The 18,112-nt window shown below is 44.3% G+C and overlaps 1 protein-coding gene across 1 annotated transcript in view; it reads left to right on the top strand.

The window, feature by feature from the left end:
- Window positions 1-15,935, top strand: part of GPR137B (G protein-coupled receptor 137B) — a 42,425-nt gene extending 26,490 nt beyond the window's left edge. Inside the window, exons 4-7 of the mRNA XM_054023163.1 lie at window positions 6,775-6,928; window positions 9,394-9,518; window positions 13,181-13,305; window positions 15,771-15,935. Coding sequence (XP_053879138.1) covers window positions 6,775-6,928; window positions 9,394-9,518; window positions 13,181-13,305; window positions 15,771-15,882 — 516 coding nt within the window. The 3' untranslated portion in view covers window positions 15,883-15,935. The remainder of the gene's footprint in view (window positions 1-6,774; window positions 6,929-9,393; window positions 9,519-13,180; window positions 13,306-15,770) is intronic.
- Window positions 15,936-18,112: the final 2,177 nt, after the last annotated feature.

Raw genomic sequence — 18,112 nt, 5'->3', positions numbered from 1 at the left:
TAACACAAAATATGAACTGTCTTTCATGAACAGTGCATGTCCTTCTGTCCATGACTAAGGCTGTATTTAAAAATACTTCAGCTTAATAAAAATGGTCCAGTAGAAAAGGAGATTCACTTAAGATCCTGCAGCAGGTATTCTTTAAGGATATAGTCTGTTATTTTGACAAGTTTGGGATCTGTTAAGTAGACAAATGGGCAGACTCATAGTTAGTGTAATGCTATTGAAGCCTATACATATTTGGCACAAAGTCAATAGAGGATATTCTGTAACATTTATAAATAGTAAAGGAGGACTTTATTTTCTCAAAGATCCCTTGACTTTCTGACTTGCGCTAGGAGTTTAAGTCTGGAAGTAAGTGACTAGAGTTTAATGAAAATATATTATCCTTCTCATCATGATGAAGCTACCAATACTGTAAATTACAATTACTATGAAGAAAATAAATAAAATTCTTCCCTGCTGGTTGGCTATCTAATTACTTTTCCTACTTAGTCAATCTGGACATAGCATGCAACAACCGAAAGCCCATGACTGATTGGTAGATTTCAAACTGCAGCTTTGTGCTTTTCAGATTTTTCATTCGCTAACCAAACCGGCATGATCAGTGGATTTGTTTTACTATAAAGGAAGTTTATCCACTTCATGCAAATCATCGAAGCATGAGCTTTTGTAATAGAGAGGTATTTACCAAGTAGAGGTTGGGATAGATTCCTTCATTCATTTCCTCCTCCCACTGGAAATCCAATCTGTTTTACATGAGCAAAGAACAACAACTCTGAAATTAGTATTGAGGCGATGGAAACATATAACATGCACACCAATAGCTGAACCTGGAAGTATGAATAACCGCTAACTTATTGACTCCTATTGAACTGAAATGGGAGTTTTGTTTGTGTAATTATTGTAGGATTTCATTACATGTTTAGTTTACAGCTCTGAAAGCTGGAGATTGTAGCCAAGTGATTTTTAGCTTGAACTGCTAATGTTGTTCTGAAATTCTTAGTAAAAATCCATCCCATGTGGTTATATAAAATTGGAATGGTAGTAGGGTTACTAACTTTCTAATCGCACAAAAGCGAACACCCTTGCCTTGCCCCACCCCTTCCCCAAGGCTGTGCCCCTGCTCCTTCCTTCTCCGAAGCCCTGCCCCCACTCACTCCATTGCCCCTCCCTCTGTTGCTCACTCTCTCCCACCCTCACTCGCTCACTTTCACCCATCTGAGGCAGAGGGTTGGGAAGGGGTGAGGACTCCAGCTGGGGGTGCGGCCTCTGGGATGAGGCCAGGGATGAGGGGTTTGGGATGCAGGAGGGGGCTCTGGGCTGGGGGATGGGACCAAGGAGTTTGGAGTGTGGGAGGGGCTCTGGGCTGGGGCAGGGGGTTGAGGTGTGGAAGGGGATATGGACTCTGGGCTGGGGGTGCGGGCTCTGGCATGGGGCCAAAAATGAGGGGTTCAGGGTGTAAGAGGGGCTATGGGCTGGGGAAAAGGGTTGGGGAGTGTGTGGGGGTGGGGCACGGGGTTCCACGAGGGACTTTGCGGTGCAGGCTCCAGGTGGCACTTAACTCAGGCGGCTTCCGGGAAGCAGCTGGCATGTCCAGGGGGCTCTGCATGCTGCCCACGCCCACCACCCATGCAGCTCCCATTTGTCATGGTTCCCGGACAATGGGGGCTGCGTAGCCGGCACTTGGGTGGGGGCAGTGTGTGAAGCCCCCATGGCCACCCCTATGTTGAGGAGCCGAGGGACATGTTTCTCACAATATTCTTGCCAGCAAGTTAAAGAGGTATGGGCTGGATGAATAGACTATAAGATGGATAGAAAGCTGGCTAGATCGTTGTGCTCAACGGGTAGTGATCAATGGCTCCATATCTAGTTGGCAGCCAGTATCAAGCGGATTCCCCCAAGGGTCGGTCCTGGGGCCGGTTTTGTTCAATATTTTTATTAATGACCTGAAGGATGGGGTGGACTGCACCCTCAGCAAGTTAACAGATGACACTAAACTGGGAGGAGTGGTAGATATGCTGGAGGGTGGGGACAGGATACAGAGGGACCTAGACAAATTAGAGGATTGGGCCAAAAGAAATCTGATGAGGTTCAACAAGGACAAGTGCAGAGTCCTGCACTTAGGAAGGAAGTATCCCATGCACTGCTACAGACTAGGGACCGAGTGGCTAGGCAGCAGTTCTGCAGAAAAGGACCTAGGGATTACAGTGGACGAGAAGCTCGATATGAACCAACAGTGTGCCCTTGTTGCCAAGAAGGCTAATGGTATTTTGGGCTGTATAAGTAGGAGCATTGCCAGCAGATTGAAGGACGTGATCATTGCCCTCTATTTGACATTGGTGAGGCCTCATCTGGAGTACTGTGTCCACTTTTGGGCCCCAAACTACAAGAAGGATGTGGAAAAATTGGAGAGAGTCCAGTGGAGGGCAACAAAAATGATTAGAGGGCTGGAGCACATGACTTATGAGGAGAGGCTGAGGGAACTGGGATTATTTAGTCTGCAGAAGAGAAGAATGAGGGGGGGGGGGGATTTGATAGCTGCTTTCAACTACCTGAAAGGGGGTTCCAAAGAGTATGGATCTAGACTGTTCTCAGTGGTAGCAGATGACAGAACAAGGAGTAATGGTCTCAAGTTGCAGTCGGGGAGGTTTAGGTTGGATATTAGGGAAAACTTTTTCACTGTCAGGGTGGTGAAGCACTGGAATGGGTTACCTAGGGAGGTGGTGGAATCTCCTTCCTTAGAGGTTTTTAAGGTCAGGCTTGACAAAGCCCTGGCTGGGATAATTTAGTTGGGGATTGGCCCTGCTTTGAGCAGGGGGTTGGACTAGATGACCTCCTGAGGTCTCTTCCAACCTTATGATTCTATGCTTCTGGGGAGCCTTGCGGAGCCATGTAGGGAGCCTGCCAGCCCCGCACCAACCAGACTTTTAATGGCCTGGCAGTGGTGCTGACTGGAGACGCCAGGGTCCCTTTTCGACTGGGTGTACCGGTCGAAAACCAGACACCTGGGAACCCTAAATGGCTGAAATGCCCACCTTGTGGTATTTGGCACCCTTCCATTTGACCCTAACATGTGCTAGCTCCCTCTGTTCAAATATCACCCCTTGCTAAAGTGCACAGCGGTGAAATCTGCACAGGGCCGGCTCCAGGCACCAGCTGACCAAGCACGTGCTTGGGGCAGCACCTTGGGGCAGGGCAGCGCTTGATTTTTTTATTTTTATTTATTTATTTATTTGATTCGGCAGCACAGCACTCGGAGGGGGGGGTGGGGGCTTCGGGTGGCGTGGTGCTCGGTGGGACAGGGCTTCGGGCGGTGTGGTGCTCGGAGGGGGGGCAGGGCTTTGGGCGGCGCTCGGAGGGGGGGCGGGGGGCTTCGGGCGGCGTGGTGGTCGGAGGGGGGGGTGGAGGGCTTCGGGCGGCGTGGTGCTCGGAGGGAGGGCGGGGGCTTCAGGCGGTGTGGTGCTTGGGGGGGTGGGGGCTGGCGCGGTGCGGCGCTCAGAGGGGGGCGGGAGCTTCGGGCGGCGCAGCGCTGGGGGGGGCGGGGCTTCGGGTTGCGTGGTGCTGGGGGGGGCGGGGATTTCGCCGGCACTCGCGGGGGGGCGGGGTGTACGGCGGGGTGGCGCTCTTCTTTTTTGCCTGGGGCGGCAAAAAAGTTAGAGCCAGCCCTGATCCTGCATGGTCACAGAGTCTCAGGAAGTGGAACTCTTAGTTCTACTGTGCAAAGTTGGGGCAGGAGTGGGAGGGCCAGATGTGGGGTACATAGCACTCACATAGGTAGAGCCCCAGTCTTTGGAGGTTCCTTGCATGGCACAAGCACAGAGTGCTTGACTAGAGTCTTGCCACTTCAGGTATCCTCAGCCCTCTGAAGAGGGCATGTAAATCTATTGCAGCAAATACGGTTAAGCAACCTTTGTGGCCTGTGAGGAAGGATTCCCCTTCCCTTACTCTCCCTGTGTATCTTCCCAGCACCCCGCTACTTAGGCTGGACACTGCTCTGAGGATTTGGCCCATAGTGGACAAAACATTTTTATCATGCTATTTTATTTGTTGAGCTAGAAGTGATTAAAGCTACACCATATTTAAATATTATAGTGCACTAACCTTCCCTGTATTCTGGCAAAAACAGCACTGAAAAATGCCAGCTGCTTTCTTCTGTCTTGTGGTGGCTGCAGTGTGGAGAACTGAGCTGTGATATCTGAGTCAGCAGCTTCTGTCAGCTTCCTCCTCTGTTTCCATAACAGCATAGTTGAGTCTCCAGCACAGAGTGCGAATAGAGAAGTGCATAACAACTGTTTCCTCTTTACAGCATTTCCTGTCGTTTGCTATGGTCTCACCACAGCTTTCACTGCTACGTACTGTATTTTTGGTTTCTATTCCCTCATAAATATTTGAGTCTCTGAACTCAGCACAAATGTCACTGCAAGCCAGGCCTGCCACCATATTATGCTCCTGTTGACGGGCACTTCTGGCAATATTTGCAGCATCCTTCTAATCAGATGGTCAGTCATGCTGATCTACAAAGCTGTGCACTTACATCCAGGACATCAAGCAGGCTGAGTAGTACCAGGGATACAGCGTATCAGATGAATCAATGTCTTGAGTAGTTTTGCTGCGAAGGATGTGCTAGCTAGTTTTTCATAAATGGTGATATAATTCTCAAATGTAGGGGCTGGGCCAGGCTTCTTGTGTTGGTAGGAAAAAATACTGCTTGTGAAGGGGGATGATCAATATTGGTATAACTATATTCTCTCTCAAGGACAATTTTTAACTCTGCTGTTGGCCAACTTCATATACAGCTCAGTTTTTACAACACTGAGGAAAAAACAGCGAAAGCCTTCCTTTCTCTACTCATTCCTCCCACCTTTCCCTCCATCCCAGCTGCTCATGGTCTACTTGCAGCAAAGAGGAAGGTGCAGACAGGACAGTGAGTCTAGTGAGTGCTATGAAATAACACCCCCAAAAAATCAGCCAGGCAGGCCACTGCTTGAGAAGACTCTACTGCTCAGAGTACCAGGGGAAACTCCGAAGCAGAAAGCACCCTCACACTGTCAAGAGTTAGGAACACAAATTCCACAAGTCTCACAGAAGGCAGAAAAAAGTCAATACTGCATTGACATGACATTTATAAAAGTGTAACATCAGCGCAACAAGGCAATGGAATGTGGCATCTCAAGGGAAAGCACTCCCACAGAGTAATAATTATAATTCTCTGTACTTTCCACGCCTCTTCTTACAGATGAACAAACTGAAGCATTGAGAGGTTAAATGACTTGCCTGAGGCCTTGCAGTTTGTAAGTGGTGGAGTTGGGACTAGTACCCAGGTCAACTGAGTTGCAGGCCCCTACTCTAGCCACTATACCATGCTGCATTCCTGTGTACAAAGAAAACAGTGCATCCTTGTACAGCTTGTCACAGTTATTTGTGGTCTCATGAAGCCATGCCCCTTCCATTTTGCCACAACTGTACAGCTGAAAAGAACATAGAAATGTAGAAGAAGAAATATTTTATGTGAAGGTTTGGTGACCATTGTAACCTGGTGAAATGACATGACATGATACTTAAGTAATTGTATCCTCATTGTCCTAGGCCTTTGATCCCACTGCTGCTTGCCTTTAAACTTTGTAACCCAGGCTAGAAATCTTGGAGTTATGCTTCTGCATGGGTGGGCCCTCCTATCCCTCACACTATTGTAAAAGGGCCCATGATAAGGTGGGCAACTCCCAGCTCTGTCAGGCTCTGGAGCCCATTTATGGTACTACATGCCTCCATTGAGGGAGGGAGAGGGAGTCAGGTGAGATGGAAACAAGGGTTTTCCCTTCCCCGCAGGGGCTGAAAGCATTACCTCTGCTGATCCAGAGAGCTTAGAACCCAAACTTTGTTCTCTCCCATTTGGTTGTGTAAAAGGCTGCCACCAGGGCAGCCCCACAGAGTCCTCCTTGAGCCTCTTCCCCTCCCTCTATTCTCTTATCTCTATATGTACCTGTCTCCAGGACAGAACTAACATTGATCCTTAGCCTAGTCCTGTCTGTGCCCAGAGATTTATGCATCCTTAATCAGATCTTGTCTCAGCACCTGTGATGCCGACTTTTATGGTCTCTCTCTCAATCCCTACCCTCTGAATTTCTGCTGCAACCAAGCTACTCTCAATCTTGCACGTGGATCACACCATTCCCCTACAAATTCTATCCATTTCCACATCCAACTGAAGAGAGCTCTATCGTCCAAAACACTCCAGGGCCCCATTCCAATCTACATTCCTGACCTCAAATTCACTTACTGTTCCACACACTCATCCTACTCCTCTAGTCTTGCTCAATGAGACTCTCCTGTTGATACCAAATTATAAATTGGGCAAATCTGCAGTGTAGGATGTGAATTCCTGTGTGCAATGTGTTTACCAATAATATCAGTGAAAGATCTGATATAGGAAGTTCTCATTCTGGGGTGGTGTTGTAGGTTGTATTTTTGCATGAGGATGGAATGGCTGATCTATCCAATAGGTTTTATTCCCCATGTACAACTCCTTTGATCTTATTTTAGGTACTTTAAGACTAGCACTTCCTGCAATATTAGAGAGAGTCATTGAACAGTAGCTGACCATCCTAAGAGCTGGAACTGCCACTCTTACCTGGAAAAAGATTCCCAGATTAAAAAAAAATAAATTATATCCCAGATTATACACAGTAAAGCAGAGCTCACCAACCCCATGCAAATGGTGTTCTTGCCATTATCAGACATAAGTACTAAAATATGTTTAACTCTCTCTTCTAGGGTTCATCTGTGTGTCAGGTGACAACTATAGGCGTGACCGTTATACTACTATATACCTCAAGAGCCTGTTACAACTTATTCATCTTATCATTTTCGCAAACCAAGAAAGTCAATTCTTTTGATTATGATTGGTACAATGTATCAGATCAGGCAAGTATGATGTTTACTGCTAACAAGTAAAACTGATCCTGTATACTCAGAATTGACAACAAACAAGAACTAATATAATAAAATCCTTTGGAATTTTTTTAAATAAAAAAAATACACCAAGTTTGTTCTGCTCCAAGAATATGATCTTTTCAACAGTAAAATGGTTAGGGAAAAATAATCCAGTCAGAAGAAAAAGCAGTCACAAAACCAACAATATAAAAAACTTACCTTCCGGTTACTGCACTTTATTTACATTTATTTTTAAGATTTATAAAGGCAACTCCCCTCTATTAAAAACAGGTGTATGGGAATTGTTTTATTTTTTACCTTTACTGAAAGAACTGTACTGAATAGTTTGAATCATATTTGGGTAGCAATGGAGACAAGTAGGTGACTCCATTTACAATTTAAACACATGGGCAAAATCCTGGCTCCTCTGAAGTCAAAGCTCCATTGACTTCAGTGTGGCCAACTCTCACCCCCCCCCCCCCCAAAAGAAGTGTTTTTCCTGCTCTATCAATAAAAGCGAGAATAGCTGTGTGTTCCCTTCACATAGCACCAGTTTTAACATATGATGATGGGTCAAGTTTTAATTAAACCAAAATAACAGCTAAGACTGAATGGTGGTTCACTCAGTTCCTGTTGAATTTCAATGGGAGTTGAATGCCTCACTCCCTTAGGTTCTTTTGAAAATCCCAGCCTTTGACCTTAGATGTTTACATCATTTAAAAGTAAACAGGATAATGTTCAGGTCCCAGTACATGGGTGTTGGCTTAAAATCAGGGGAGTGCAATGAAATGGGAGGTGCCGTATCCTACCTACATTCCTGGTCCATGTGCTTCCCCTAACCTGCCATGAGGTTTCATGGGACGTGGCAGCCTGTGATGCCTCTCTTACATAAAGGCCTAATTCATTCTGAATTTAGCAAAATATGAAATGCAATGCTAGCAATGCTGGGTGCCTTCATTTTTGGGTGCCCATGTCTACACAACATTTTGGAGCCATTGGGAGCGAGCCTCCCTACCCTGGTCAACAGACTTGTACTGAACTCAAAAGATTGTAAGTTGTTTGTTTCTCAAAGCCTGAAAGAGTTTAGAAAGCTAGTATCTTATTTTCTCACTTTCTTGACAGTGTAAGAGCCTTGCAGGCAGTCACAAGGACTTAACTATTCTCTGTAGCTTTTGGGTAGGGGAGAAAAACACTGTCAGGAGGAGGAGGATCATTTAAAAAGGAGGAAGGGAAAGGTATTGTACAAAATAAAATAGAATTTTGTATCTTTCCAATGGGGGTTTTATCATTAAGAATTTATAGCCAGGTTAATCTGCTGCTTTACTTTTATACGCAGCTACTGGATATTCCATCAGATTCCCTAATGCTTACATACATTTAGAGTCATAGACTTTAAGGTCAGAAGGGACCATTATAATCGTCTAGTCTGACCTCCTGCACAACTCAGGCCACAGAATCTCACCCACCGACTTCTGTAACAAACCCCTAACCTATGTCTGAGCTATTGAAGTCCTCAAATCGTGGTTTAAAGACTTCAAGGTGCAGAGAATCCTCCAGCAAGTGACCCCTGCCCCATGCTGAAGAAGAAGGTGAAAACCCCCCAGGGCCTCTGCCAATCTGCCCTGGAGGAAAATTCCTTCCCTGACCCCAAATATGGCGACCAGCTAAACCCTGAACATGTGGACAAGACTCACCAGCCGGACACCCAGGAAAGAATTCTCTGTAGTAACTCAGATTCCACCCCATCTAACATCCCATCGCAGACCATTGGGCATATTTTCCGCTAATAATCAAAGATCAATTAATTGCCAAAATTAGGCTATCCCATCATACCATCCCCTCCATAAACTTAGCAAGCTTAGTCTTGAAGCCAGATATGTCTTTTGCCCCCACTACTCCCCTTGGAAGGCTGTTCCAGAACTTAAGTCCTCTGATGGTTAGAAACCTTTGTCTAATTTCAAGTCTAAACTTCCTGATGGCCAGTTTATATCCATTTGTTCTTGTGTCCACATTGGTACTGAGCTTAAATAATTCCTCTCCCTCCCTGGTATTTATCCCTCTGATATATTTATAGAGAGCAATCATGTCTCCCCTCAGCCTTCTTTTGGCCAAGCTCTTTGAGTCTCCTTTCATAAGACAGGTTTTCCATTCCTTGGATCATCCTAGTAGCCCTTCTCTGTACCTGTTCCAGTTTGAATTGCACCAGAACTGCACACAGTATTCCAGATGAGGTCTCACCAGTGCCTTATATAACGGTACTAACACCTCCCTATCTCTACTGGAAATACCTCACCTGATGCATCCCAAGACCTCATTAGTTTTTTTCACAGCCATATCACATTGGCGGCTCATAGTCCTCCTGTGATCATCCTTTCACCCTAAGAAAGCTGATTTTTGTTTCTTATACTTTTTAAAACAAACTCATTTTTGAACATGCTCCTTTGACTTTTCAACAGGCAGATCTGAAATGTCAGCTGGGAGATGCTGGGTACATCGTATTTGGAGTGATCCTCTTTGTGTGGGAGCTGCTGCCCACTTCCTTAGTTGTGTACTTCTTCCGTGTTCGAAACCCTACAAAAGATCTAGTAAGTAAAACCTTTTCTGGGCACAACCTTCAGATAATCCTCAGAACTCAATTTACTGAATTTTAACTTTTTATTTTCAAACTGTTCTCAGTAAAAATAAAATACTCTTGATCATCAGGCTGGGGTGGAGAGGAATTGATATGGAGCCTAGAGCACACATGTATAAGGCAGCAGGTCTGGTAGCTTCCCCAACCAGGTTATTACTGTAGAAAATTTACCTGGCACTTGAGTTTGATAATGGGGTACATTTAATTTTTAGGGCACTGATTCAAAGCCAGCTGCAAGTTATCATCTGATCGCTGCTCAGTGGCACATATGAAAAGGGTTTGATGGTCCTAGCCCAATTCTCCGTGAAGTTTCCATACCACAAAAACCAGCACCACAATTGGCACGAGCTGAAATCTTTGTTAGCAGTTTCAGTGGGGTGTGAGGCCAAGGTTTGAAAGCTAAACATATGTTAGATTTAAGTAGGCAGAGAAACCAAAATATCTTCTCATAGCAGCAGGCAATTCCTCCAGATTAATATGGGGGACACTGGCAAATGTGTGGGAAAGTTTGCACTGCTGTTAGCTGTATAGTGCCTGTCCTACAGAAGAACAAAGGGCTTAATTCCCCAAGGATGGTGGGAGTGCTAACGTCCTAATGACAAAGCCAAGATTAACAAGAGAGTAGCAGATCTCCGTGAAAAAGCCTTTTAACTGTTAAACTTGAACTGCCATGGGAAACCCCAGCCATTTAGTTCTAGCCCTGTTCATTATACCAAACAAGCCTTTTAAAAATCCTGGATCCTTCACTGCCTAGGAATTAGCCCCATATAACTGTGAAGAAAAGAAACCAAATTTTTAAAAGCACAGATTAGGATTTTCTCTTAACCGTTACGTTATAGCAAGTTCATTATTTAAAAATTTGACAAGTTTCAGAGTAGCAGCCGTGTTAGTCTGTATCCGCAAAAAGAAGAACAGGAGTACTTGTGGCACCTTAGAGACTAACACATTTATTAGAGCATTTATTATTATTTAGCACTATTCTAATAAATGTGTTAGTCTCTAAGGTGCCACAAGTACTCCTGTTCTTCTTTTTTTAAAAATTTGAGTTTAGCAGTATTGCACCTGCTAGTGAATTTAGGATTGTATGAAAGGGATTCACAAAAATCAATCAGAACAAAGGGAAATGTTCAGATACTCGAAGACAAAAAGGTTTTTTACCTTGCAAAAAACTAGACATTTAGGGTCTGATACTGCAAATCTTTACTCATATGAATAGTCCCACTGAAGTTAAACAAGACAACTATGGACTACATTCTTCTGATAAACGTTAGTGGAAGAACAAGTTCTACACCTTTGCATCTTGCCTAGACAAGACCTAGGACTCTAGAAGTTTGGTGGGGTAGGTTTAGGAGGAGCAAGCTAGTCCTAATTTAAATAGAGAACTCTGTAACTTCACTCATCTTATGGGTACTTTTACAGGGGATATTTTCTTTACCTAACATTGCTGTTAAATGTGTCTGATCAAATACTACGGTTTTCATAGATTCATAAATTCAAAGATTTCAAGGCCAGAAAGGACGATTGTGATCATCTAGTCCAGTGGTTCTCAAGCTTTTGTATTGGTGACCCCTTTCACACCGTAAGCCTCTGAGTGCGACCCCCCTTATAAATTAAAAACACTTAAAAATATTTAGCACTATTCTAAATGTTGGAGGTTTGGGATGGAGGCTGACACCTCACAACCTCCTGATGGGTACCGACCCCCAGTTTGAGAACCACTGATCTAGTCTGACCTCCTGTTAACACTGGGCAGAGAACTTTCCAAAATAACGACTTTTGAACTAGAATACTTTTTTTTTTTAAATAACCGATCTTGGTTTAAAAATTGCCAGTAAGAGAATGCCCCACAACCCTTGGTGAATTGTTCCAATGGTTAATTACCCTCACTGTTTAAAAATGTATGCCTTATTTTTGTGTGTGTAGAAAAATAACAAATAGGTTTATGTGTATCTGTCACAGTGAGAGGAAAACTGAAAATGTTAAATAAACAACCCCACTACCGTTAAACCCACAACTTTCAGTACAAAAAAATCAACAAAAGTCCAAGCCCTAGATCCTTTAGCAAAGCAACATCATGAATTTTCATGCAAATTTGCCACAAGATGGAGTCCATGAGTCACAGGAGAGTATTGTAATATAAACACTTATTAATAGTTGCAGAACTACCAAGTACTTATTAATATACCAGAAAAGGATTGCCAATAAAAGAAGATTATATATGAAGCATTACTATTAAAACAAACTGCATCCACTAGTCCAAAAAATATCTAGAAACAACAGAAATTTAGTGAAAATCCAACATTTGGCTCTGCTTTCCTTATTTATAAATGGTGATCGCTTAAATAGAAAACTTTAGGGAAGTGTTGAGTTGGTTGCATATTTCTCTCCAAAATTAAAAACTAGAAACTGCTTAGCTCTATTCAAAAATAAAGTTTTGGTTCTTGGAATTGTTAAGGCAATACTCTTGTTTTGCCATCTTTGGTAGTTTGTTTTTGCCTGTAGAGCATAACTGAGTGCTCTTATGCTAACATTGCTAGAGTCTCAAGCACATGAACTGGGGGAAAAACCCACACGTTTTTACTGCTTGAGTTTTGGATTGTTGTTTCTTTAATACAAAAGGAAAAAAGACTGTAACTAGTTTTATGCCAAAGAACAATGCAGGATCAACCCTTTCTCTTGCTCTGGGCCAAAAATAAAATTATTGCCCCACCATATCCAAAGAGCATGGGGGGGGGGGGGGGGGGGAGAGGAAATGGGGAACCCTCCGATACTGGCACTGAATAGAAGAGAAAAAATCAAGGGTGTATGGGAATGTGTAGGACAGTGTCTTGAATCTGAGCCACACTGTGGGTCAGAGTGAAAACACACTAGTTAAACTAGAATGAAAATGTTTTTTTTTTTTTGTAAATGGAAAAATTGTGCGTAGGCCCCTTCACTCCCTCACCCAATGGATGTTTCCCCCTGGATTGGCCCAGTGGATAAGTCTATCACTGATGAAAGACATAATAGCATCCTATTCCCATAATGTAATCGGATATAGTTTCATAGGGACAGATGGGTCAGTTTCCCTGGGTTGAGGGGAAGCTGGTAGGGGATGCTGTGCCAATAAAGATAGGAGAGTGAATTTCAGGACACTGGGAGGTTGAACTAGAGGTCATTTGCCCGGTGGCTACAGCTCTCCATCCCCTCTCCTGGGAATTCCTCACCTCCCCAACCTTATTGTCCTACTGTAGCCCCTTCCTTTGTCTGCCAGTTCCAAACTGCTCTCTCTGAGGGAAGCAAGTGGATGGTGGTATTGGGAGGGCAGGCTGGGGTGGAGAGGAATTGCTATGGAGCCTAGAGCAGACATGTATAAGGCAGCAGGTCCGGTAGCACGAGCACTTCTACTCATTGGAAGTCGGGGGTTGTTAGGTTTAATGGGAGGAAATGGAGAAAGCAGAACAGGAGGCAAGAGCAAGGGAAAAAATAGTTTAACAGACTCCTGCCATATCTCTTGACTGGGAGCTTTTAATAAGAAGTCTCCTCAAGGGTATTCTTTAGAAAATGAACAGGTGGCATCTCTGACACTCAGGTACAAATTGGTGTAACTTTCACTGATGGATGGTTTCCCCCTAGACAAATCCAGGAATGGTACCGAGCCATGGATTCAGTCCACGATCCTATTTCTTTGACAACCCTCGGCGATATGACAGTGATGATGATCTGGCCTGGAACATTTCACCTCAAGGCATACAGGGCAGGTGAGGTATTGGGATGGTTATAGGAGGAGGAGATCAGTGAGGAACGATAAAATGTTCTACTTAGTTTATCATGATTTTTGACCAAATTCAGACCCAATACTTACCGGTAGGGAAAAAAATCTATTAGAAAGGAGAGTTCAGCAGGAAGATGTGGTAGGGAACAAACATGCATGTATGTGTGAGTGTAAGGCTGGCAGGCAAAGCATTAAAGATGGCAGCACATAAACATTACAAGGACAACAGAATGAAGATAGTTAGAGTATCTTAAATTAACAGCTATAACAGAGGGTGCTGGCCCTTTAAAGGCCAGGACCAGATCAGTACTTTCAGTTTTGAGGTCAGTCCTTTAAGGACAGAAGTTCTCAGACTTGTAGTTCAGTTGCTATTAGAGCTATAAGCTCGAGAGCAAGAGATGCTAAGAGAGGAAATGGTATGAAGGCAAACTCCTTTTCCACGGGCAGCGCATGGCTCCGGCATTTGTGGAGGCTGCCCTGAGCACCGGAAGCTCCTCTGTTGTCTGGACTGTGGCCTCATCCCCCTGCTCTGCCCCAAGGTCCTGCCCCCATTCGGCCTCTTCCTTGGCCCACTCCCACCCATTGAGTTGCTGCACACCCCCCACCCCGACTCCCACCACCTGCCAAGTCTCTCCTCTCCCCTACCCCCCCCCAAGGTCCCCACTGCTCACACTCTCTGGTCCTCCCCTGAGCTGAGTGCCCATTGCAGAACTTGAGCAAGTACAAAAACTAGGGGGGGGGGGGGGAGTATTCACGGCCTACAGGTACCCCTAATTGCCGCCTGCTGCTTACCAAGAACACTCCGAAGGGTTCTGGGCCAGGTGTAAGTGGCAGGGGGATCCTGGCCATTGCAGTCAGTATTGCTCAGGAGCCACCTGGCTTAGCACCGGCCGTGCGGACAGCATGGTGGTGCCGGCCACACACTGATCCAGGCCTGCAGCAGCTTGGGAGGGAGGGAAGGTCACACCCACTGACTGCACAGAGCATAAGGCTGGCCCGGCCTCTTGTCTTGTGTAGCCCTCCCACGGAAGGACTCAGCAAGCAGCAGGCAACAAGTATCTCAGAGGAGGGGCAGAGCAGGGACCGGCAGAGGTGGAGCGTGGGCGGGGTCATGGGGGGAAAATGGCAGGGGGCCTCAGGGGGGCCTCAGGGTGGAGCACAGGTGAGGCTACCACACCTATACCCTTTTCCTAGTGTGGGGAGAAACCTAAAGGGAGCAAGAACTACTTGTGGATCTCTCCACTGAGGAGACCTGGAAAAGAGAGGGACTGCAATGAAGACTCTCTAGTCAGAAGAGATGTGGGCATGAGACTTCATGAACGGACTGAGCTGGTGGGATGAAGCCCTGAGGGGAGAAGCTCCTAGATAACTTATTTTGTACTTGAGAATCTATTAAATCACATGCAAGAGGGGAGACTTTACTGTGAAACTTTACTCAGTACTAGGGTTAGGTCCAGGGAGTGTCCTTTTCCACTGCTTGCGAAACACAGGAAGTCTGTATATTTGAAATCCACCACTAGTCAGCCCCTTATTTTTAAAAGTATTATCAGAGGAATAAAAATACCATGAAATACCTTTAAGATGACGATTCCCTTATTATCCAATTCCCACCCATCTAGAACCCAATTTTTGTTTTTCATTTATTTGCGTATAAAAATTAACTTGGCTGAGTTGTGTGCAGCTTTCTCTCCGACCCACAATGCAACCATACTTCAACAAAGCTTGCCTGTTCACAGCTACCACACTATCTTTGCATTTGGGAAAAATCTATACGGCCTTCGGCATACCATAGAGTGCTTGGAGGACCTACATGTACTGGCACTGGTGGCAGTGTAGTCTGGGATCTTCTACTGCCCAGAGAACCAGGAAGGAAAAGAGGAGGATCAGCCAAACTGCTTACAAAAGGGCTGGTTGGGGAGTGCCACCCAAAGAACATAAGTGTTTGGAACTGTTTACCGGCAGACAACCATATGGCATCCTAGCCAAGCTTCCAGTTACTGACCAAGTATTAACCATGTTGGGTGTGGACACAAAATATGTTTAGATCCAGCAATGCTACTAGCTGGATCCAAGTGGTTGGGACAGGAATTTAGGCAGACTAGACATACTATTGTCCAACATCCTTGAACACCCTGATCCCTTGTTTGGCCAAGTGAAGCCATTTAGGTGGTAAAAACCTTCAGTCATTAATGAACTGGACAGGATTTCAACTGGTAGCCTAAAGATGGAAGTCTCTCTAGTTCATGACCAATTCCTTGAGCCCACATTACTGCTGAACTGGGATGCATAACTAAATAGCTGATTTAGACTTAAGTACAAAGTCTCCTGTCTACTAGTAGCACCTCTAGAATTTATGTAAACTATATTTATGAAGTTATAGTCTGTCCCATTTAAGTAAAAGACATACAGAGAATCAAGGCATCAGCCATAAATTCTTGTTTTGTTTTTTAGTTTCTCTCCAGATTATTATGATTGGGGACATCAACACAACAGTTTCATGGCTTACATAGGATCACTGCAGCCAGAGTCAACAATGGACACAGAACGACCAAGCCCGATATAGTTCCAGTCAATGACAGTATTAAGACATTCTATATTAAAAAAAATATTCTGAAAAACAAAGTTCAGGAATTTTCCTTTATCTGTTGGTTTTTAAGGGCACTGTTTTGTACAAGGAGCAATAGAGGTCTTTGTCACAGGATTCTCAGCATTCAAGGAAAGTTGTAGATTAAGTAATGGTTTAATGTCATTGTGACGGGTTAGATCACAGAAACCCCCTTGGGGCTGCCAACTGATGTGCCAAGACTACCTCTGTTCCTGCTTTCCCTGCCAGCTCGGGATCCCAGCACCCTGTCTTGCTGAGCCAGACATGCCCATCTGCTCCTACACAGACCCAGGGTCTGAATTACTTGCCCCAAAGCTGCAGACTTAACTGAAAGCAGCTTACAGAAGTGTTCTTGCCTTTAACACTCAGATGCCCAACTCCCAATGGGGTCTAAACCCAAATGAATCCGTTTTGCCCTGTATAAAGCTTATACGGGGTAAACTCAAATTGTTCGCCCTCTATAACACACAGAGATATGCACAGCCACCCCCCTCCCTGGGTATTAATATATACTCTGGGTTAATTAATAAGTAAAAAGTGATTTTATTAAATACAGAAAGTAGGATTTAAGTGGTTTCAAGTAGTAACAGAACAAAATGAATTACCAAGTAAAATAAAACAAAACATGCCAGTCTATGTCTAATACAGTAAGAAACTGAATACAGATAAATCTCACCAGTTCCAGTAAGCTTCCTTTTACAGACTAGTCTCATGCTAGCCTGGGTCCAGCAATCACTCACACCCCTTGCAGACACTGTCCTTTGTTCCAGTTTCTTTCAGATATCCTTGGGGGGGGGGGGAGGGAGAGGCTCTCTCTTTAGCCAGCAGAAGACAAAATGGAGGGGTCTCCCACGAGTTTAATAGACTCTCTCTTGTGGGTAGCGACCCTCTCCTCTCTCCTATGCAAAGTCCAGCTCCAAGATGGAGTTTTGGAGTCACATGGACAAGCCACATGTCCATGCATGACTCAGAACTATAGATAGCAGACATTGTTCACATGCTACCTTGAACGTCCTCAAGTAGACTTCTTATGTGGATTGGAGCATTCCAAGATCCATTGTTCCTTAAGTGCTTCTTGACTGGGCACTTAACTTTGCAAATTCCTTTCTAAAGAAGTTGACCAAATGCCTTACAAAGCTCACTTAGAAATCAAGCAAGTATACAGACAATGTTCATAACTTCAAGTACAAAAATTATATGTATACAAATAGGATGAATAGATTCAGTAGACTATAACCTTTATATAGATATGTTACATGGCACATGTAGCATAAAACATATTCCAGTTATGTCATATTCCCATCAAGCATTATGGGCTACATTGTCACCAGTCATGAAGCCACATTTTAGTTATTACATTGTTCTAAGCCTTGGTATTTTAGACTGATCCCACATATGCTTAACTTTATACATGAAAATACCCATGTTGCAGGATAAGGGCCTTAGTGGGCATAATTTAATCATTGTACTGTACATGATGGCCTATACATGGACCCTACAGTTTCAGCTGCAAGTGGTGTTTTCATATCACAATTAACATGGCATTCTGCATAGCTGTAGATTTTGTGAAGGTAAGATGGGGAAGCCCATTCTGTATCAGTTTACGAGAACAAGAAATAGGATATCTACAGCAATACTTCAGTAGAAAACCATATATGAGCAAAGGGAAGGGTTAAACACTGAGCAGATCTGGCGGATCTCAAAACTCCTGCTCCAGCTACATCTGCACAAAAGTCCAGGGGATGAATTTGGTATAAATTGTCTGGAGATGTGATGACATTTTTGAATTAAATATATGAAGCTTCAAAAGGATAGAAATCAAAGAGCATTGGAAACTTCAATCATGCTTGAGAAAATGGTTCTCTTTTGTGTAAAGCATAGTGATGCCCCACCGAGTTCAAACCCTACTGTGAAGTGAGAAACTTTTAGAAGTAGTTTTTAAAGTAACTCAGATGCCCCTTTGCAAATAGGTCAAATTATTTCTAGTTTAAATATAGATACTGTAAAATGATCTATATTTCCCATTCCTACATCTCAGCTATTTTCTCAAACCAATCTCAGAGATTTAATATTTAATAAACAATCCCACTTTGGTGTATTACTAGAGAAGGGGTTCTCAAACTTGGGGTCATGACCCCTCAGGGGGTCACGAGGTTATTACATGGGGCGGGGGGGGGGGTCGCAAGCG

This window comes from Malaclemys terrapin, chromosome 3 (genome assembly GCF_027887155.1).
Source record: "Malaclemys terrapin pileata isolate rMalTer1 chromosome 3, rMalTer1.hap1, whole genome shotgun sequence".
In the NCBI taxonomy this organism is placed as follows: domain Eukaryota; kingdom Metazoa; phylum Chordata; order Testudines; family Emydidae; genus Malaclemys; species Malaclemys terrapin.
Note: the sequence above shows the minus strand (reverse complement) of the source record. Positions and strands in the feature narration are given on the sequence as shown.